Source organism: Lygodium microphyllum, chromosome 4 (assembly GCF_053477565.2).
Source record: "Lygodium microphyllum isolate KBCC chromosome 4, Lygodium_microphyllum_v1.1.10, whole genome shotgun sequence".
In the NCBI taxonomy this organism is placed as follows: Eukaryota; Viridiplantae; Streptophyta; class Polypodiopsida; order Schizaeales; family Lygodiaceae; genus Lygodium; species Lygodium microphyllum.
In genome coordinates, this window is record NC_141138.1 from 63,044,510 (window position 1) to 63,067,700 (window position 23,191).

General features: G+C 40.7%; 1 protein-coding gene and 1 long non-coding RNA gene across 3 annotated transcripts; one reads left to right on the plus strand and one right to left on the minus strand.

The window, feature by feature from the left end:
- Positions 1 to 604: 604 nt before the first annotated feature.
- On the plus strand, positions 605 to 11,873 carry LOC148037099 (NAC domain-containing protein 105-like). 2 transcript variants are annotated; one of them, XM_087676035.1, is made up of 4 exons: positions 605 to 976; positions 1,852 to 2,064; positions 8,742 to 9,019; positions 11,227 to 11,873. In XM_087676035.1, the coding sequence occupies exons 2-4, from the start codon at positions 1,896 to 1,898 to the stop codon at positions 11,869 to 11,871; spliced, it is 1,092 nt and encodes a 363-aa protein (XP_087532161.1). In that variant the 5' UTR covers positions 605 to 976; positions 1,852 to 1,895; the 3' UTR covers positions 11,872 to 11,873. The 2 variants fall into 2 exon arrangements, with proteins under 2 accessions (XP_087532161.1, XP_087532162.1); XM_087676036.1 differs by lacking the exons at positions 605 to 976; positions 1,852 to 2,064 and adding an exon at positions 3,035 to 3,173.
- Positions 4,028 to 13,207, minus strand: LOC148037100 (uncharacterized). Its single transcript, XR_015690576.1, has 3 exons — positions 13,069 to 13,207; positions 12,863 to 12,981; positions 4,028 to 12,537 (listed from the first exon to the last, which is right to left on the minus strand). It is a non-coding gene; the product is annotated as an uncharacterized LOC148037100 (long non-coding RNA).
- Positions 13,208 to 23,191: the final 9,984 nt, after the last annotated feature.

Here is a 23,191-nt window from a genome sequence, read left to right on the forward strand (position 1 = left end):
TTCTTTTGTCTTCTTGTAGTTTTTTTGGCGGCGGGGCCGTCCCTTAAATCACTGATGAACCACCCCAAAGCCACGTGCAGGCAGCAAGCCACTCTTTCCTCCCCCCCTTTTTCTGACGTTTGTTTTTTTATTATTTTCCTTTCTAATATTTCCTTCAAGAAGAGAGCTGGCCAGACGTGCATGAGAAAGGTGGTAAAAGATATATTGTATGTAAACCAGAGCTGCTCATCAGAAGAGCTTCAGCAGCAGCCCCCACCTCCCACTATCGCCTACGGGAGTCATAGCTCTCATGATAGCTGGCGAGGCAGACAGACTCTCTCTCTCTCTCTCTCTCTCTCTCTCTCGATCTGTTGTTTTTTTCTGCTGCTCCTCCAGAACCGTCTGTACGCACAAAAGCTCGCCCGGCCTCTCTCATCGCATGTACTGCTTCGAAAGAGAATGATGGTCGATCATCACTAATACCAGTCCCTCCATGTACTGAGACTCACCGATCTACCCACCCGCAGTGTCCAGCCATCACCATGCAGCTGCCAGCTTAATCTCTCTCTCTCTCTCTCTCTCTCTCTCTCTCTCTCTCTCTCTCTCTCTCTCTCTCTCTCTCTCTCTCTCACATATTCATTCATCATATACTTTTACCAGCCGCCCCCCCCTTCCCGACCCCTCTTACATTCTCCCTCCTTACACTCTCTCTGTCACACCGCCCACCCCCGAGCTCTCACCCAACTACCGCTGCCATCTCCTGTGCCACTGCTAAAGCTCACTAAAGCCTAAGCATTTACCATACAGCTCCATATTTGTGATCCCATTATATATCTCCAGTTCCGTTGCTCTTACTCTGCTGTAGTTAGTCTCTCGACTTTTGTGTCTCCACATAACTCTTGTGGCACACTTTCATGCAGGAGATTTTTTCACCGATTGAACAGAGCCATCTTCAATCAGCGAGCTATACCGCCTGCAATTCCAATTCTATCAGACGGTAACTGCTTCTTCTCACGGATATATCTAGCAGCACCAATCATGTTATAGATCACAAGAACGGCTTTTAATGCAATTTTTGCGTGCTTCCAAAATCCCTGTTCATGATTAGAATGTTCTAAATAATTAATGCTGCGCCCTAAATGCATCCTGTAAACTATTCAAACTTGGTTGCGTCCATCCGTCTGGCATAATATAACGCAAAAGAAGATCTCTGATTCAATCATGATGAAATAAGATGCATTCAACCCAGAATTCACAAAACTAGCAGATCTGTAGTGGCTCTAACATAAAGCTTCGCAAAGACATGCTAAATGCCGCAAGCTTAATGTGGAGTAAATCGTGCTGTACCTTCTGTATTATGCTCAACCACAGGGGTATAGGAATTCACTTTTGTTCCGCATAAAATAAACTACATCAATTCAGTAATTGCTCGTATATTCACATCAGCATCATAGAACAACCTCAATAATCTCTATCACCAGAGCACTTGAACACTCGGCCGGTCCTCCTCCTTGGCAAGCTTCACCAAGGAGGCAAGTTGGTATCAAGGCTTGCCAGCTATACTGTCTGCACGTCATGGGAACACTGCCTACATAGCTCTTGCCTTGCTTCCTTGGCTAAAATTAGGACGGGAGGCCCCTCTCCCATCAGCTTTTAGTGCCAGGGGTTTGTGTGTGTGCGTCTGTAGCTAGCCTACTCATGTATAATAGTGATTAAAATCAAATCTGCACAACTCTGCACGTGCAGTAGTGGTTCGGAAAACTGATTGTCACATGGAAATGCTTACATGCACCTCTCAGGGGGGGCAGAGAGAGAGAGAGGGAGAGAGAGAGAGAGATGCCTCGTGAACATAACTAATTGGCTAAGTTGCAGGTACAGTGTAGGTCATATCATATAAGCTGTATGAGATCTATAAAATGTCTGTATCATTGAGCAGTCCCCAAGTGCCCCCAGGATTTAGATTTCACCCAACAGATGAGGAACTGGTTGACTATTATTTAAAGAATAAGTTGGACTCCACAACCACAGATCTTGAAGTTATACGTGAAATTGACCTTTACAAGATTGAGCCTTGGGAGCTTCAAGGTAAAACATTTGTATATGATGAAGTTTTGTACTATCTTTCCAGTGGTAATTTTGTTCTACACCTCCTTTCTTTTCAGTTTGAGTACTAGATTAACAATATAAACAAGTATGATTTAACTAAAAGATGCACTCAATTGTATTAATTTACAGCTATAGTCTTACACTGTAAACCTATTTCCTGTACTACTTGAAGTAAAATTATGATTCTGCCGCCAAATTTGTAGAGTATCTGTAGTCTGTATACAGCACATTGCTAAGGTCTCATCACATCCCAGGACATGCTCAAGCAAGCTCCTTGTTTACATCTGTGAATTGTGTAGAGCCCACTAATAAAACACTACAGAAAAACGCCAAAACACAGCCTATAAAAAAAGCCAGATAGTTGTATAATAGAAAGATAATTGCACAGAACAGCAACCATTAGCCTTGCAGTTCATGAGGTAGACTTGCCAAATCTAGAAGTATACTCACAAATACCAAAAAACTTGATGTAAGAGATGAAGGAAAACATCAATCATGTTTAAAGAGAGATAAACTTTATTGGTTTCTCAATGTTTGGAAATATCTAACGCTTAAGATAGTAAAATTGCTGGGCTAACATCAGAAGTCAATTATCACCTGTATATGTTAAAAAGACTTCGAAAAAGCATACCTCTGAAGCTGTTGAATGCACAGCTAGCTGATCTTTGGACTTAAAACTGAAAAATCAAGGTCTCTCATCATAGCTAAATCAATCAAAAAACAATTCAAATTGTTTAAGCCTGTCAAACTATCATGCAAGTGAACACATATGTACCCGTATGGACATGGACCCATCATGCCAATATCTACAAGTATTTCCTTCCTAAAGGAAACAGATTTTACAGTACGAGACCCCTAACAACTTGTGTATTGAGACAGAAAACTGAACCAAACTTATGGATACAAATGATTTTCATGGTTCAGGGTGGAGGTTCCTTGAACAACTGCACTGACAACACAGTGGAAGAAATGGACTGTCCTAGTTTAAGCAGTCTGTTGCGTGAGGAGCTTAAAACACATTGATAAGATTCCTGCGGTCATTCCACTGATTCAAAATCCAGAAAAGCATCCGTGGTCTCAAAGCTCGGGTAATTCATTATATGTATACCCTCTATATCACATGCATTCAAGGCCTATTTACAAATATTCTTATCTGTGAATTTTCCCTTAATAAAACATAACCCTTTTCTATTCAATCTGTAAGTAATCCCTTTATATAGGACCCTTCTGTATATAAAAATGGGTAAAAATGGTATCTTAAAATTCCCTAATGTTGAACCCACGTGATACATACATATATTTATGACTGGCCTCCCTGGGTCTCAAAGGAAAGTCCTTAATGCCAGTAAATCATACTGAGAACGAAGTTGTACTTCAGAAGGCGTTCCCTCGTCCAACTATATGAGGTGTGCTGGGTAGCTTGAGTTGTGCCATTCAGATAAGATTCCCCTAAGGCTTAGCTCAATGTTCCATGAAATAGAGAGTTCCCAGTGAGCAGCTTTGCAACACAGATCTCTAACTAGTGTAGAGCAAATACTAATGGAAGTGGACTATTATGCGAGATATTTGTAAACCATACAATATTTCTGTAACCAACTACCTCTTCAGATTTGTCATGCTTCAATGATTACAGTTGTCTGCAACTTGAAGTGGCTTTAGACATCCCAGATGGTCATTATGCAATACAGTCCCACATATTATGCAATTGACAGAGCTCCAGACTGTTCATTGATGTGAACAATATCTTTTATGAATGACACCTTTGGCATCAGGGACTACCTTTAAATCATATCTTTGAATCCACTGCCCAGTCAAACTTGCCTAATTATTCTAAAGCAGGATTCCGTTCATACAATTTTTAGCTGAGAAATTAACAAAATTTATGAAACTTCCCAACTAAGTTTTAAACTATTTTGGTTTGGATGACTTTATCTTAAACATGTGAATTTGAAAATTTTTATTAGTCACACGGGTAAAACATTTACATGTCCAAAAAAGGAAGGTCCACTTCTTACAAAGAGGATATAGAAACCATTGAGAGTACATAGTTTCCTTGAATAAATTGGAGCCAATCTTGTAGCAGCTGCTCTTTCTCTGAAGGCTTCTCAGACACATTTGAATATCCTGCATAATTGCATTGTAGCAGTTAGACAAAATTCCTCAAGCTCCTTTGATTCACCCGGCCATTGCAGCATTTCTAGAGGCCCATTCACCTTTATGACCACCACTCTTATGATGTTCCGAATCTTCTTTGCCTCCTTGTTCATTCTGCCTTTGACACCTAATAGAGTGACAGATTATGAAAATCTTCTCTATCCATGGCCTTGATTATCCTATCCAAAGTGATCTAGGTCTAATCTCTGGCACATCCAGAATAGGTGTATAAAGTCCTCTTCATTAGACTGACAAAAGGAGCAAGGAGCTAGTTCCATAAACTTCGACAACCTTTGGTTGGCAACTTCTCAGTCAAGATCCTCTATAGCAGAACGTTCAATCTAGGTGAGGAAGTCCATTTCCAGACCCTCTGGAACCTTTCTGCCCAGGAGTGGAAAGATGCATACAGAAGGGTCTCCTTCCAGTTGTCTGGAAAGAGGCATACAGAAGGGTTTCCTTCCACTTGCATAATCGACCTGGATTCTGCTCCAATAAGTCCTTTCTCTTCTTAGATTTGGAAAGCACACTGTCTTTGCATGTCATCCATTCCTTGCAAGGCGTTAACTCCCTGCATGCATGAGAGGTGGGCCACTGAGCCTATCCATTGCTAGTCCCAACCACCTTTCTTCCTGCTGATTGAGGCCAAACTGATCTTGGAGCACTCTATACTGCTTAAATTTGAGAGTTCCGGGTTCCCAGATGTTCCACTATCTTTATCCCCTTCCTACTAGGTTGCCTGGAGAAGCCTGGGTTGAGAGTGAGCAGCAGACCTCCGTCCTTCAAGCCAGTCATACTGGTCCAGATTGACTGGAGCAGGGAGGAGTCTCTCGTACTACTACATAAGTCCTTCCAGCTCAGATCAGAGGTGATAACGTGCCACACATTTAGAAATGTTTGTGCCAAGGAAGAAGCCTTGATGGTAACCTTCACAGCACCAAAAATCCTGTCAGCCCAACTCAGATAGTCAAATCCTGCTGCTAACACCTTGACGAGGCCATCCACAAGTGCATAACGATTGCCGACATGGCTGTTGACCATCAAGATTCCTAATCCAGTAGATACGGCAAGCCTTTGAGCCTTGCTGTTTCAGGCCTCCAGACTGAGTCCCCCATCTTTCGTTTCAGAGGTCACCTGATCCCATGATATGGCCACCCTTGCCTCCCTATAGCTCCAAACAAAGCGTCTTAAACACTTCTCTAGCAAACCCCAGCATGCCTTGGAGAAAGGGAAAATGGAAGCCATATAAACAGTGAATGAAGACAGGATATACTGCATAATCATGAGTCTGCCTGTCAATGCTGCACCTACTCTAGCCCACTTAGTCATGAATTCATTCTAAGCCATGAAACCAATAGAATCTGTCCTTCATGGTGATAACTACCCCACCCCAAGTGGGCAGCCTAGATATTGGGAGGTTGTGCTTCGGCATTGCAAAAAGAAAACACAATGCTAGCCATTCAAAAGAATTTGGTCTCCCCATCGGTGGCTGCACTACTTATGAATCTTGTGTGTATACTGTGCATTCAATGGGTATTCTGAAAACCCTTCCACCAACACATTGTTGTGAATGCTAGCCCTTCAAAAGAATTTGGTCTCCCCATCCGTGGCTACACTACTTAGGAATCTTGTGTATACTGTGCATTCAATGGGTATTCTGAAAACCCTTCCACCACCATATTGTTGTGAATAAAATAACCCCTTTTCCTACAGAGACCAATGTGTTTTTTCCATCATTTTGATCAGAAAAACCTTTATTGTTGATTTATTCATGTTAGCATATCTAGAATTGTTAGATTTAAAAACCCCACTTGTTGAACCCGCACAGTATATTATCATGATTATAAATTGTAACCCCAAAGTTCTTTCTTTTGGTCCTAGAAAAAGCCCTCCTGTTGGCGTATTCATGTTAGTCTATCCAGAATTGTTACATTAAAAAACCCACTTCTTGAACTCCCATGGTATATAAACACGATGATCCAAAATCACTTACAGCTTGCCTGCTTTCAGTAAATCCACCTACCACCATCACCCTCCAGTTGCAACCTGCATGCTCCCTATTTCTCTTTCTTCCACAATAGTTCCTTCTATTTTATGTGTGTTTCCTTCCTCTCCCTTTGTCTCTCACCTCTTTAACTTCTTCAATTCTTGCACTTATTCATCTTCTTTCCTCATCACTTGTTTTCCCTATGTTGCCTCTACTTTGTACCTTTCTTCTACAAATTGGACAGTAGAAACCAGAGTGCACACACATGTGCACTTGCATGAATGGTACGCATGCACACACACTATGTATGTCTCTATAAAACAAGGACAAAAAACCTTGAAACTTGAAAATGTGACTAGACTCGTCTCTCATGCCAAATACTATTGCACAATGAAAATTCCTCGCTCCCACAAAGCAGTAGCAATCTAGCATTTCTAAGTGCAGTATCAAAATGACTACAGACTTCAGGAGCTAAGATGCATCCATCCTTTTCAATCCAATGCCTAATTACAGTAACATAATATGCTATGCACAAAAGTGTCCTGAAGGTCAATGGGCTAGTGCTTCACTCAGCATTTACTCTCATTGTTTGTAGAATGATTTGCTAAGTGACGTCTTGACCTCACCGAGTCTTACTATGTCTTTGAGCTTCTGACCCTCATGAAAGGGAGATTATATGTAAGAAACACCTCAGAGAATCTGTAGAATAAGAGATAAGCCTCCTCAAAAAAAAAAAGGTTAGATTATCAAGTCAATTCAGTGCAATGTGAGCTGTTAATTGTGCGGCATTCTACTACCATTTTACATGCAACTTCTGTTCATGTCTTTTAAAGGGGAAATCTACCATGCCACTTTCCATACTTCTGGCATTAAAGTGACCAAATGCCAGTTGGTTTGTTAGCCCAGTCTATCCTCTTTGATGTTGGACTGATTGCCTTTGATTGTATATGTTTCTGAGGGTGCGCATGCTACACGTTTGTGACCATGCATTGCATGCTTCACTTTTAAGTCTAAGACAGTGCTGAAAACACTAGACGAATAACATGAAAGTTTGTTGCATTCATGGGTTTATGGTATTGATAGTGACTGGTCATGCGTGTTCCAACAAGGGTTCATCCTATGATCAACAGATGAAATGGGAAAACAATATCGGTTCAACCTATGATAGAAAATGTTGCAAAGCTAGCTGGGGTTAATGTCATTCCAGCATTCAAAGCTTCTTCATCTGCTGAATTACTGAACCATAATTTCACACAAGAAACAAGTGCCTTCTTCACAGTACTCAACTGACTGGATTCTTTAAAAAGGTTTTTGGAATACACAGTGCACCTTGGTCCAAATGTAAGCATGAGCATGTAACATGTATCATGCATATATTGCTCTCTAGGAACTCTTTCAAGAGGACCTGAACTTGCATGTGGACCAATGGATCATGCAACTTTGGTGACCAGTCTTGAATAAATTAAGGTCATTGTGGTGTGTTGTTTCCTAAAGTTCAACTGGACCCAGGCTGCAGTGGTGCCAGACAAACAAAAATGTCTCATTCACTGGCCCACTGTAGTCTCCTACTAGTGCATTTACTTTTACTCTGAATCTGCAGCCCATGGATGGGCAAGGTTCGATTCTCAGCTCATAGTTGCCCCTATTTCATGCATTTGTGTTTGCATCAATCCATATAATGCACTGTCCCCATAAAAGTTTGACCCTATCTTGAGAAGCTCAAAGTGAGAAACCATTTCAAGAAGCCTATTTTAGCAGATCTAGTCTTGTGATTATTGAAAGAGAATTTCCTCATGGAAATGTGCTCATGTCAAATTATGGTTTTCCCTGCGTCCAAAAAATAACTCACATTAGGGATGATATGTGCTCTTACTTATGTTTAAATCTTTGTACGGCTTTACCCCCCAAAGAGAAGCTAGCTCATGTAGCTCATGACATGACATCTAACCTAAAAGCTGACAGGCAAGAGAGCTCCTCAACATTGTGAATTTGGTGGTACAGCTTTTACCTTACTCAACTTTGCTTTTATGTGAACTGTTCATTCCTATTCATAACAACCTTCATAATGGAGCACAATAACATTGAATAACGTATATCTTGGCTGAGTCCAGATTCCATGATATGAGACCTTGTAAAACTAAACCTGATAAAGCTTTTAACCCCACCTCCAAATCAGTCATGTCAGTTTCATGATAGATCTTGTACTAGAAACTGAGAGACAATCTCTCTCTCTCTCTCTCTCTCTCTCTCTCTCTCTCTCTCTCTCTCTCTCTCTCTCTCTCTCTCTCTCTCTCTCTCTCTCTCTCTCTCTCTCTCTCTCTCTCACATATTGCAAGAGCCAAGATATCGATTGCTGCGAGTCATATTCTGCAATTCACACTACATATCGCATTTCTCTATATTCTCCATCGTGATATCCATTCTCTGTGCGCGCGCGTGTGTGTGTGTGCGTTCGCGTGCACCCGTGTGTGCTACATATTTTCTTAATAAACTCACATTTACTTCATTTTATGTACAGATATGTGTAGAATTGGATCTGCAGAACAAAATGAGTGGTACTTCTTCAGCCACAAAGACAAAAAGTACCCAACAGGAACACGCACAAACAGAGCAACAGCAGCCGGTTTTTGGAAAGCCACAGGAAGAGATAAAGCCATTTATGCAAAAATGAAGCTGATTGGAATGAGAAAGACACTGGTCTACTATAAAGGAAGGGCTCCTAATGGCCAAAAAAGTGACTGGATTATGCACGAGTATCGACTGGAGAGTTATGAGAATGGATGTATTCAAACTCGTGTAAGTTTTTTTGTTTTGAAGCCTTTCCTGTTCTTTGAGAAGTCAATGTATAGCATGCATTTATCAAATAAGTTTGGACTTATAAATTCATGTGCAAAGGGTAGAATTAATTTGACACCCATACAGTATGAAATGCCTCAAAATTCGCAAGAACTAGCATGGCCCATTTACCAAGAACTTTCATGTCAAGAGAATTGTTTCTGCTAACAAGTAGACAGTTGAGGGGTGCCTCAAACAAGCCAGAGACATGGAACATCTTGCACATTCTTTTCTAACCCTGAAGATTAATGCCATTCAAATTTTCTTCCAAGACTTTCTCAGCCACTGAATCAGATGGAGGGCGATATCCAATTATAAGCATACGTAACATCACATATTGTAACCTCCTGTTACTGAAACAGTCTGCCGGTTTACAATATGTCAAAGTTATACTTCTTCCCAAATGTCAAATTTACATTTCCACCTGAGGTCAGATTTCCTTCATACATGTACATTTTGTAGAGATAAGTACTTGTGTTCCTAATAATCTATCTAAGACTGCTCCAGTCTGAGAGAGGAAAAACTGTTCTCATCAGGCATCTTCCTTTCAACAGAGATTAAATTGAAGAATCCTTACCATCCTCTGCAAAAGGGGCCCCTACAGTAGCTAATTCTAATTAAAGCTGGTATAACTCAATTACAGGTATCCTCCAAGGATGAATTTCCTAGGTTTGAAAACGTTTAAGCAAGTCCTTCTGAAAGCCTCAAAAAATGCTCTTCTACGTCAGGCATACACACAAGAGAGTGTAGGATTCTGGTACTGTCTCGGCACACACTTAACATAGAAAACCATAAATATGAGAGTAATGCACTAAGCTCCAAAATGCTTTGAGAAAACTCATTGACACATGGTTATATTTAACTTACTGCAGTTGGTTAAACAACAATACACTAGGTTTCACAAGATCTTCAGGAATCAGTAGTTAATATACATTTGAGAGAAGATAAACACTAGAAAATAGAAATGAGATATAAACATTCTCTTAAGAACACTAGAAAATAGAAACAGGATATAAACATTAGAAAAAAGACATTGAAAGGTCAACAATCCATCAATAGACCTATACTCTGAAGCAAAGGGGGTGATAACACTAGAAAGAAGAACGTAAGCAATAAACTGTCAGTAGACAAGGTCAAAAAACATTGAGAGATACATTAGTTCATGTATGACCAGCTGCCGGATAGTTCACTGTGCGACTACATGTTTTATGGCATTGAGGTTGCTGTTACTGAGTAGGATCTATGAACTCATTAGGCAAAATTTGGACTCAAAAAAGGGCTCTTTAAGGAGTTCGACTCCATCTCTCTCCTCAAACATGGGGGCACAGTGGAATTTTTTCAACCTCGCTCAAAACTTGTCAGACCTTAAGTAGGTAGAATGTACTCTTCAACCTCACTTATCAATAGCATGTTTTGAAACACATGTACTCTTCAAGCTCTTCCACTGATCTATGACATGCCATAAGATTCTTCATATTTCAAAAGATTTTGGATCTTCTGAGATATTTCATGGAAAGAGCTTGAAGAGGACATTCTAACTGTCAAAGGTCCGACAAGTTTTGAGTGAGTTTCAAAAAATTTCACCCTGCCCCCATGCTTGGGGGAGAGAGAGGGAATCAGACTCCTTAAAGAGCCCATTTTTGAGTCCAAATTTTTCCTAATGTAAAGTTGGAAAGCATCCACATTGTCAAGTATCATAAGATCTCCTCATTAACCTTGGACAAATTGGAAAAAGTGGACTGTGTGCTACTAATTAATAGAAAAAAAATGCAGCTTGTTATAATATTATTACAAAAGGAGCATGCATTTGAGGGGACAAAGCATGGGACAACAAGAAAAGAACTGTGACATTATCTTGTGTGGGGACAAAGACTTAATCAAGCAGTGTACAGAAACAGAAGGGAGGGAATAGGGAAAACCTAGATTGAGCATAAATAGAAAGCAAAATGTGAAGGGAAAATCGAGTATATAATTTGGGAACCAGGTAAAGTGTGACCATTGAGCAACCAAATGGACCAATTCTTTTTCCATTTAACCAGTTTGATCTTTGAATTTTAAACTTATTTAGAACTTTAAAAGTTGACGGTCACATTGAACCTTGAACACAGTCGTACAATATGTAAGCAAAAAATTAGCTTTTTAATCAACATGTTTCATGTGTATCACAGGAAGAAGGATGGGTTGTTTGCCGTGTGTTCCGTAAGCGATGCCTTAACACAAGTAAAGAAAGTGACCAATACTCCAATGAACACAGCCTTGAATATCAGATGCCAGAATTTGAGTCCTCAATTGGAGGTTATAGGGACCTGGCATATCTGCATCCTCCTTTTTGTAAGCAAGAGATTGAGTTTGAGAACTATCCTCCATATCACCCTTACAGACAACTACCCCAACTTTTGGAAAGTTCCAGAATGATCACTCCCCTTCCATCTACAGACTTACTTGATTTTGTCCTTGATACCATTAATAGGCCTAAGATTCACAGGCCTTGCTGTGGTAACATGCTCAACCAGATCAATATGCCAAATTCAGGAACAAGCATCTCTAAAAGTGATCAAAATGTTACAGATTGGAGGGTTTTTGATAAACTAGTTGCATCTCAATTGAGCCAGGATGAGACTGCATTCAAGGGTTCTGGACCTTCACCGACTGAGATTGATCCAACCAATCCATTGGTTGGCATTAAGATGCTTCTTGCTTGTGATAACAATCAGCACAACACACAGAGTGGTGGTACAGAAAATGATGTTGACCTTTGGAGCTTTGCCCAAAGGGGAATGTATAACTCCAGCAGGAGTTCTGATGTGGATTAAAACCAAGCAAGGCATAGTTTCAAGAAGTATAATAGTTGAGCAGTAAACAGTAATGCATTTAATAATACAACACTTACTTGGCTGTGAGCAATCATTTAATGATAAGAAATCCTTGGTCATTATATTAAGTGCAATGTGTTTTAATAGCTTGTTTGCCTCAACAAGCGGTGATTATCTTGAAAAGAAACATTCATTGTTCTGCTGTTTCAGACTCAATACCTTAGCTGTTTCAGACTCAATACCCTAGCTGTTTGAATCAGACAAGCTTACAAAATCATGCCTCACATGAGAATTATGTCAAAAAGATCTAGAAGTACTGATTCAGGTCCAGGAGAGCCCAAAACCTCTTCCTTCTGTGTACTGGATGGAGCCAAGCTAGAGACATTGAAGTATCAATCTAATCACCTAATGTTTCTGCATTTGTTTAGGGACAGGCACTTTGACATTATGGACAAGCAAGAGAAGCAACTCTTCATCAAGAACAATTATTTTGAAATCAATGAAACCACTACGCTTCAAAGTTAAAAGAAATTACAGGTTAAAACCAATTTTCATTGGTCCATTGTATACATTTGCAAGATTTTTGTCAGAACTGCCTCACCAAGTTGTCAGAGAGAAGTCAAGGTCCAATGCAAGTGTCTTCCTCTCCCCATCAGAGCCATCTCCCTGCAACAGTGTCTGACAACTGCACTAAATCACATCACAGAGATTTAACTAAGTGGAAACCAAGACTTGGTCAAATGCTCAGCTACTGAAATCATATCTCAGGGATTAAGCAGAGACCAAGAATTGGCCAAATGCATAACCATGTGCCACTGCTGAATGTTTTTCACATGCACATAGGCCAAGCGTGCCACGTATATTCGCTATGCACCTACAGAGCTCACATTATGATATCAATTCCTAGTATTTAGTAACAAAGGAGGCTGGCACAGCTACTACAAAATTCACATACAAATGAGAAAGCTTTCTGGTTTAAAGAAAGAGTTACCCGAGCTACAATGTTCACATCGCAAATCGAATCCCAGCAACTGCAGGAGAGCTACTCAGAGGGATGTTTAATGTTAAGGTTCACATGATTGCAGTGTGATATGGATGCTTTTGAGTAATCTGGCACAATCGGTTACTGTAGTTTTTGCACATGATTCTGAAAGAAAGAGAAAGAGAGAGCAGTGACGAAAAGAGAAAACCGAGAACCTGCCATGGTTGTTGGGTTGGGGGGCAGCAGCTCGGCCTGCATGCGCTGCAGCTGCTGGTCGTGCGTGCTGGGCTTCAATCAACGAGATATCCTTTTGGTCGATAGAATTAACGTGTATCTCATCGAATCTGCAGAAAGAAAGTTGGGCGGTGCCAAAAGGGCTGCCCTTTTGTCGTGTCATTTGGGCACATCGATTGTCAATCTGTCGAGCACCTCACAATAAGCTTTTGAGATTTTCCCGCGTGGTAAGAGAAGTTTTTTTGACTCTCTTTTCCCTTGTTTTTCCCTTGTTGTGTTGAGCATCTTCAGCTTCAGCCGAGGAGGCACCGCACACCTAGCAACCGCACCTAGCCAGGTATGTGTTGCCTCCCGAGCCTAAAGTTCATGATATTGTCATAATTCACAAGGTGGGAATTATAGTGGCAATTTGCCCAAACTTTCTTGTGCCGGCTAAAGGCATGGATGAATAAACTATAGAGTTTTGATCCATTGCACCACCAAACAATCTGTCTTAGATAGGGGCCAATATGAATTTGCGAGGGGCCACCCATAGACTTTCTCGACCTTTTACAGCGAGCAATGCAAAATCATCTCATGTGGCAAGTTGACCATAGACTTTCAAAGTCACTCCCTCCAACAACCGCTTGATGGACGTGTACCAATCACCTCACTCATCCAGCGGGGATTCACCATCCTAAACATCAAAAGAAGATCAATGTAGACTACACATCAACTTCTGCTTTGGAGCGATTGATGGTCTAGGTGAAGTTTAGGTAGAAAGGTACTATCACACATTCCCTCTTGACCAAACTTTCAAAGTAAAAAGTGGCCATATTTTTAGTAACTAAGGAGGCAAAACAACATCTCACACCATATTCACTTTACTTGCAAGATTCCCACAAAGTCTAATGTAAGCCAAGCATGGCGCCAAATGAAGTTTGTGTGGCACCTCTAATGACTTTAGCCTTCCTACTGCCTAAAGTTGTCTTATTTAGCCTGACACTTAGGATAGGTGTGTGTCCAGAAACTATTGGGGACTATGAGCATTAATAATCATGTCCAATAAGATCACAACCAAGGTGTCGATTGTACTTCATTTTGGTCCAGTAAAGATTAATGAAACCTATAAGATATTAACTACAATCTACTCATTTCCTTATGGTTATGCCTCATATTAGCACCCAAAATTTTCCATGCATAAAGGTCTTTGACTTTATCTTGCAATTTGACCACTATTAGGTCCATGAACTTTTTATGGAGCTTCTCCTTCTATCACAATGGGGATTCTAAGCAATGACCATATGCATTCCATGCACCACATTGTCTACTCTTAGGAATCACAAAATACAATACAGCCACACATATTTTGTTCTTAATGCTTGTTACTTTAGGAAGTGATGAACTTCCCAAAATGCAAAACAGTTTCCTTTGACAAGGTCTACTCTCAATGAATAAGAATACTCATCACTATAAGTATTTTTCGTCATAAGTATTTGTAAAGCATGTTAACTTTGGAAAGTAGGCACAATCATAGCTTTCATGGGAAATTTCATGAATCATGCTTAAAAGGTCATGGCACAATGAAAAGTGGATTCCCTCGAAAACATCATGTTTCAATGTTCTAACAATGTAATGGGTGGTTCTAGAGATAAGAGGGAGTGATGTTGACATGCAGTGCACTCTTTCTTATCTCCTAGGGGCATGCAATCATACTAAAAAAAATCGTAATCTATTTAACAATATGACAAGTAATTTCACAAAGCAGTAGATGCTTTACATATAACAACTAATCATCCCCCCCAAAGCCTTGTTGTGATAAAGATTTCACAACATGAATAGCGGAGACATAAGGTCCACATGACCCTTGTATGAACACCATTAGTACCATGTTCCCAACTCATTCCTATGTTTGAAAGAAATTTAGCTTTCAACAATGTAGCTTTATTCTTTGCTTCAATAGGATACTCAATTATTTTCTTCAAGAAATACATTAATGTGAGGTTATCTTTGATTGATATTTCTACGTCAATTAGATTTTGGAAAGCTTATTGTGTTCTTCAATATGGGATATCTTAGTGGTTAATACTAACTTATGAGTAGTTGCTTGTCTATAAACATAGTAACTACATCTCCTTACTCAAACTAGAATCTGTTGATTGGAATATACTTGAAAAGTTATCAAACTTGACCTTCTAAAGGTCTTTGGTAATCTCTCCAATCTCTTTTAAAGTAGTAAACTTCAGTTTCTCATGTATTATGTTGAGTCTCACTAAGCTTCTTTTCAAAGGGATTGTAATTGGCCTTTTGGTTATTTTGATAAGTCTTTTCAAGTCTCTTTTCAAGCATTCAAACTTTTCCTTTTCAATTGTTGTTCTAAGTATCTAGATGCCTCTTTATCGATTCCTCCAACCTTTGCAACAACTTTGATGATTGTTGAACAACCATAATGTGATCCTCAAGTCTCTCTTTAAAGTACTCCATTTTTTCCCTTTCAAATGATTTAGTAAGGATTCAAAAACCCATAATGCATTCATTCTTTCACACACCCCACTATCTTCACTACTCCTTTGCACAACATTCTAAAAACCTACCATTTTGTATACTTGAGCAAAAAGTTAATCACAAAACATGGTATATTAAGTACATGAAGCAAGACACTAATTGAAATGTATCAAAAGATCAATAGGGATCAATAGGATAGAAATAAACAAGAGACAAACTTTATCTTCTTTCTTGCTTTGTTTTCTTACGATTAAGGTTAGTTTAAGTTTGGGCATATATCACATACAATGTTGGCTTAATTTAAATTGGTTGCATGCTATTAGGTGAATATAGAAATTTGCTAAGTTTGAATGCCTTTTGTCTGTAAAAGAAGTTTTATCCTTATCATTTCCAACCATTGGATAGGGTGCAATAATTTCTCTTTTCATTAACTTCCTCGCCTCTTGTTGGATTAGTGTAGAGGCGCTCAACGGCCAAGACCCACGGACCGCTTATTGTTCAAGTATTTCAAGTGAACACCTATGGCTATCTCTCACCTAGCCAATGCACCTTCAATCCTACCAGGGTGTAATGAGCTTACCTTGATGCCCAAACGAGTAGAGTCCTCCCTCAAGCACACCGATAGCTCCACGATTCTTGATGCGAGCTCGAGCAACCTCAAACCTCCACCTTCAATCTCCATCCTCCATAGCCACACACAAGAGAAGAGAAGAGAAGAGAAGAGAAGAGAAGAGAAGAGAAGAAGAGAGGAGATAATGGAGAGCTTCTTCTCCTTGATCCCTCACACTCACTCCCTCACACGCTCACACTCCCTCTCTCAAGCACACATAAGCAAGAAGGAGAGATGAGTCCACTTTGCCACATACCAAAGAATGAGCTCCTCATTCACTTTTTAACTTTATATACAAAACCCTAAATCCCTTTTGGGCGGTCATCCCTTTATCCCCTTTTTTACATGGCCAGCCGCAAGCCATGGCCCTTTTTTCCAGTGTCCTCCTATCTTCCTAGATTTTTGGGTAGTCATCCCCTTTTTTACATGGCTGGCTGTAGCCTAGGCCCTTTTTCCCATTGTCCTCCTATCTTCCTAGCTTTCTTCCTACTACCCATCTACCTTTACAATTTGCACAGGAGAGAGCCTAGCGCTCTTTTACAAAAAATTGTAGGGGCACCTCACATTTAAAATTGCACTTTTGCCTTTTCCTTAGCTTTTGAGACCGCCCTTGCGCTTTCGGCCATTTCCCCTCTCCTACTTCTTCCAGTGTGTCTGATTTCCTTCTGGGCCACCTCTTTTAGGTCCCGACTTGCGCTTTTTCACTTTTTTCACTTTTTCATGTGTTGTGGTTAACATTACTCCCCTCCTAGCCTAGTGCTAGTCCCATGGCACTAACGGGTTTTAATTGGAAGGTGGGATGGGTATAGCCAGATGGGTTTTTTGAGTTTGTATACAAGCCCTTGTGGGGGATGGTATTGGGTGGATCAACCCTTAAAATTGAAGATGGTGTTGGGCATGGTCCTTCGGTGACGCTGACGGTAGGGGGATCTGTCCTTTGAAATTGAAGATAAAGTTGGGGCGGAGCCCTCCCTGATGCTAACCTTGAGTGGATCTGTCCCTTGAAATTGAAGATCGTGTTGGGTGGATAGTTCTTGGAGAATGGCGGATGGACGGCTCCAAATTCTAAATTGACAATGATGTTAGACAAATGCCTCCTCGCACCTTCCGAGGGTGCTATGACTTGAGCTTATCATGGCTTCTCCTTATTACCTTCAAGTTGCCTTACCCCTTCACCTATGCCTATGTAGACTTTCCTACTTGCACAGGAGGAAACCTGGCATTTCTCATAAAATGAATTACATTGAACCTCGCACTTTCCTTGCGAGAGCCTTTGGAGGTTCTCCCTTATCCTTCAGAGAGCCTTGCTAGAATATTCGGTGCTTTCTTTCATCCTCGAGAGAGCATCCTTCATCCTTGACAGGACCTCCCAAAGTAGTCGAAGCTCCCCCACATTGTTTCTAAGGGTGCCATCTTCTGCACTATTCCTAATGCTTCTTCATTCACTTTTTGACTAGGGCTTCCTTGGTCTTCCTCTGCTTTGTTTCGGCTGCATGGTGACATGTGCAACAGCAGTAATGTAAGTTGATGACGATGTGGTTGCGTGGGAATTGGTCTTTGGAAGAAACCAATCAACCAGTTGAAGTGGTGGGGACCGAGAGTGTATTGCATGGATGATGGGGCCTCTAAAGTTGGTGGGTTGCAGCATTGGTTTTTACTTGAAAAGAAAAAATGTGCATTACCTGGAGGTTTGTTTTCCTTACCATGTGGTGCATAGTGCTCGTGGGAGTGTAACTAGAAGTTGGGTCGAAGCATGCATGTTGTCACACACTTAAGGACCCTAAGTCCTACCCTTGAGGTGCTTGGCTTAGGGACACATGCTTAGAAGTTTTGCCCTTGAGGTGCCCTAAGTGTGAAGTGGGGCATCAAAATGGGCTACGGGGTGGATACGGAGCTAGTCGGCCGAAGCCACCGAACGCATCTAACTTGAGAACCCCTAGGTGTGGTGATTGTGACATGTGGAACTAACTTTTTTTCCCCCACATATTGATCTACTCATTGCATAGATATATTTGCCAATGTTTGAGGTCAAAAAGAGAGGTGAGGGGTGGCATCTTGGTTGTAAAACCTCCCATTAAGGAGCCACAGCTTACTACCCCCTTTCAAAACTTGGCCATGCATCTTGAGTCACCCTTCGCCTCTCTTCTCCCCTGCTCTCTGGTGGCTCTGCTTCTGTGGGCCTAGCAATTTGCATTTGGATGTGTAGCCCATGTTGTAGGGCCTTGCAGGTGATCGCCAACTTTTTTCTTAAGGACTCAAAGGTCTCCTCTTTCTTAGATTGTGTGGTGTCCAAGAGAGTGCAAAGGAAGGCACATTATTGGGCTTGCAAGGTCACCTATGCGGCCTCTGCCCTACTCTCTACTAGCACCTTGTCACCTTCTACAAGGGCTAGTCAATGCACTAAGGCTCTCACTTTTTCTTCGCTCTTGTTCACCCAGTCATTTCTTTCAGGCTTTTGTTGTGCCTGTAGGCTAATGCCCTTAGCCTCTTCTCCTATTCTTCAATTTCTCTTTCCAAGCACTGTTGTTCTTCAAGCTCCAAGACTAGCCTTTGTTCTAGATTTTCTCTTTGATTTTGGCGTCGTTGGCTTCTCTCTTCTTCTATTACTCCTAGTTGCTCTATGACACCTCGAATTTTTTCATTTTCTTTTTGGTGATCCTTGTACAGCGCCACCAACTCATCAAAATTGTATTGTAGGATCATGAGACTGTGTGTTTCCACTGCAAGTTTTGCTTGCCATATCTTGTCTTCCCCTCCTTTGGCCTTGAGCTTTGCTTTTATCTCGTTGATCTCTCTTTGATAGATGGATTTTGATAGATGGTCGCTTGATGGGTTCTCTCTAACTGAGATTCTGCCCATCGTCTCCCTTTTGGCCTCAAGCTTAGCTATGGCTATCTTCTTATCTTCCTTTGCTCGTTCCAACTGTGACAGGAGTTCTTGCACATAGGCATCATAGGTTGTGAACAATGGCAATGTATAGGAACCAGTGGTTGCAGATGCCTCTAACTTCGGTCATTTGAGATCCCGTCTCGATTTCATGTCTACAGCTGCCTATCTTCTTGCACTTGTCACAGGGGTTGCTACACTCATGCCTTGAGTTGCCTCTTTGTTGACTAGGAACTGCACCCAAGCCACAAGATTGCTAGCATTTACCATGGTGGAGGAGTCTTGGGTAGGTATAGCGACTGGGGTAGCAGGTAGTAGGAGGGGTGGGATAGGGTGGATCAAACCCTTGCCCTTTCCCTCAATCACTAGGGGCAGCAAGCTTTTGGGTGTCTTGGAGCTGGTGCTTGGACCTTTTTGTCATTAGGGTCGGCTCATGGGCGCCAACTCTTCTTGTCTTGAAGGTTGCTACACTGAGAGGTAGATAGTGAGAGCTATGTCATCTTCCTCCTTCTTCTTGAGCTCTGCCTCTTCCTCCTTAGCTCTTCTCTTTTTCTCTTCCTCAACTCTTCTAGATTCCTCATTTATTCTCTTTGCCTCATCCCTTTCTTCTTTCCTTTGTCGTTCTTTCCTATTTTTGAACTCACTTTTTGCTACATGTAGGTCTGTCTTCTCCTTCTTTCCCCTCTCTCCTTGGGCCTTCTTCTCTAGAGTCTCTTTCTTTGACTTCTTGGCCCCTCCTTGGCCAGATTGTGCTTCTTGCTCTCCTTTGTCCTCACTCATGGTCCTTTCACTAGACTACTCCTCTCCTTGGTGTGGAGGGGGACATGTCTTGCATTCCACCGACTGCCTCATTGTCTTGTGCTTTCCCTAGTGCCTCCCTTATGATGGCCATCAAGATTCCTTCGAAGCCAATGGTGGAGGCCTTTGAGGATGACAATTTCTTGGATTTGGAGGCCAGGGACTCTCCCCCCGTAGGTCTTCCGCCGGTGGCTAATGCTTTTTCTGAAATCTCTATCATCTTCCTCATGAAGCCATTAAGGTTTACCTCATTGAAGGACCCAGTAGTAATGCTTTCGAGCATTGGTACGTTGATTCTGTTCATTAAAGCATTATATCATTGACTGGGGACAGTAGGATGCACCATTTTGGCCTGGATTTGAACCTTCGGATAGGGGATGTTAGCTAAGCTGATGTCGTCTTTGGTGTCGACTATCACTTTGTCTATCCCGAGCATGTCATACACATCTCGTTTTGGTCGTTTTTCCACTTTGTTTGGTAGGCCTAGTGCTTTCTATACCAGCTCAGGGCTCAGCTCAATTTCTACTTGGTTTCTACTTGGTGGGCTTCCTTTTCTAGATGCACCGTGACAATGCCCTAGTTTCTATTGAAGGTCCAAAAGAACTTGGCGCACTTCTCATTATCGATGGCTTAGCCCACCTTCTCCACGTACTTTTGCAGCTTGGAATGCTTTACCAATTGTGCAATGGTGGCCTCCTCCATGACTAGGTCTTCTAAATTTAGGATATGCCAGAATCTGAATTGATTATAAGCCCTTGTTTCCAACGAGAGACCATACTTTGTCGGCTTCTCCTCTGAGAATGGAAGTTTGTTGCTTTTCTCTTGACCTACCATTGGGTACATGTTATGATACCATAGTTCACCATTAGTATCCTTAAGGTAACTTCTTATTGGAAATGAAGAAAGAATTGATTATGCTTTCTTAGGAAGAATAACATGTTAAAATTCAAAAAGAGCATTTTTCCCTTAAAGCAATCGATTCATTCCAAAACTTTATAAATTTTTCCTGTCATGAGTTGATGTTTATTCTCTCTGTTCCGCTCCTAGACATTGATGGATGGTTTATCTCTACATTTCATTCACCTTACCTATTTACATGCTTGATTTCACCTTGCCCTATAATTCTTTCTAACATTAAGGGTTTGTTAGAATATCAAGCTCCCGCTACTCTTCAGTCAATCTATCTTTATGTGTGTGACCGGCATTAGTTGGATACTGATGTACACGTGTGTGACATTCAATAAGTCGGTGTAATCAGTGACTTAACCATAGTTAGTCTTGGTTAGTCATACCTATGTGTGTAAGTCTTTTTCAATGAGTATGATGGAAGATAATGGAAGAAGAAGAACAATGAGCTGAGGTTCATCTTCTGCTCCACTCTGTCTCTCTCCCTTCTTCCAACATGGTATCAGAGCTTGAACGCCTAAAGCTTGAAGGCTTGGCAATGGCCATTTGACATCAAGACATCAAATTTGAAGAAAATGTCATCAAAGGAGACTGTGCCTACACCTCGTTTTTTTGCAGAAGCTATATCTTGCTAAAAAAATGGTTTTTGGAGAAACAACCCATTATTCCTAACCGTTTCATGTGGTCTACAACTTTGTAGAAGAAACTTTTTTCAAATTCCTCACAGATTTAGAGATATTCAACACAGACCTATGCAGAATGGTTGTTTACTGCAATAAACAATAGGTGATAGCATCATTGCTTGACTAAGAGCTCATCTAGGAGCTTGAAGAAATTATTATAGATCTAAAATAATAGTGGTCTGTTGTATATAGACAACCTACAACATGTATGCACCTCTAACATAAGCTTGGAGCTCTCAAACTTGTTCAAGAGTACCATTGAAGCATAGGTATATGCTGGGAAATCATATGGACTTAATGTCATGCATTGGAGCTAGGATTTTATGTTGAAAATATTCAGATCTATAATTTTTTAATGGTTGGAAAGTGTCATTGAATGTAGGCAATAAGCATTGTCTCTTACTGAAGCATTACATGTCATTTGTATGACGTGACATATGTATGTTGAATGCTTGGAAGACTACAAAGAGCATTGGATGCAACTGAGGATTGAAATCTAGAGATGAAACAAATGCCTTGGCATCTACTTAGCTAGTCATTTATAGTAAATGTAGTGTATGACATTGCCTCTCTATACTCTTGAAGAAAATAGCATCATTTATCACTCAAGATCTCAAAGGAGTTGATTTCCTGAATGTCAAGAAGGTATCTAAATGTTAGATTGCAGTTTTTGGACTGCATATCCTCTTCACTGCACTAAGAATACATGAGACAGAGATACAATACTTGCAGAGTCTCTGTATTGACTAAAACACCTACGAGTTATCCCACATGCTTGTGGATATTTCTGAGGTTGTAAAGAGTTGAAATACTATGTTTCTTTAGTGTAGAAAAATTGCAGAAAACCATTCTTGAACTGTAGGAAAACTGTTCCTGAACTCTACAGGAAAACTGCTCCTGAATTGCAAAAAATTGTCCTAAATTTTAGGAAACTGGTCAAACTCTCCTAAATTGCAGGAAACTGTCCTGAATTGTAGGAAACTATCCTAAATTGCAAGAAATTACCCTAAATAGTAGGAAATTGGTCCTAAACTGTAGGAAGAGTCAGATACTTATAGGTTGTATACATCACATAATACCTAAGTTGCAACTATGGCAATTGCTCAAGGCACTAACAATATTACTCAAATTGTGGGAGAAAAGTTGGACAATAAAATTTTTGCTCTATGGAAGTTCCGTATGAAGAATTTTTTGGTTGGCAGAGGTTATTGGAACTTATGTATTTGTGATGAGACTGAACCTGAAATGCATAAAAGGAATCCGACAAATGATCAAAAAAGGGCTCATAAGCTATGGACTAAGAGAGCATGCAAGTTGTTACATTGGTTTCCCTTATGTATATCAGATACTATGGTTATACAGATTACTGGATGCAGCTCCCCAAAGGATACATGGGACATACTCATGAAGATTTATGGAAATGTAACACATGCAAAAAAGATTCAGCTGAAGCAACAATTCAATAACATGTCTAAGAATGGCAGAAGCATTCAGGCCTACACTACAAAGATCAAGAACATAGCGAATCAGCTTGCCACCATTGGATCTTCAGTGTTGTCTGAGGATGATATGATTGCAATGACATTGGATGGACTTGGCAAAGAGTATAAAGCATTTGATACGTCTGTTTCTGTGAGAGTTGAATCCCCTGATTGGGATGAGCTGATTGCTTTGCTGCTGCATGAGGAAGTTAAGCTTAGGCTAAATATAGGTTCTAGTATGTCTCAAAGTAGAGAC

Bases quoted from the DNA above. Each gene is read 5' to 3' on its own strand.
- LOC148037099 (XM_087676035.1), top strand. From the start codon at position 1,896: ATGTCTGTATCATTGAGCAGTCCCCAAGTGCCCCCAGGATTTAGATTT. The intron at 2,065-8,741 runs GTAAAACATTTG...TTTTATGTACAG, and splicing joins TGAGCCTTGGGAGCTTCAAG to ATATGTGTAGAATTGGATCT. The intron at 9,020-11,226 runs GTAAGTTTTTTT...TGTGTATCACAG, and splicing joins ATGGATGTATTCAAACTCGT to GAAGAAGGATGGGTTGTTTG.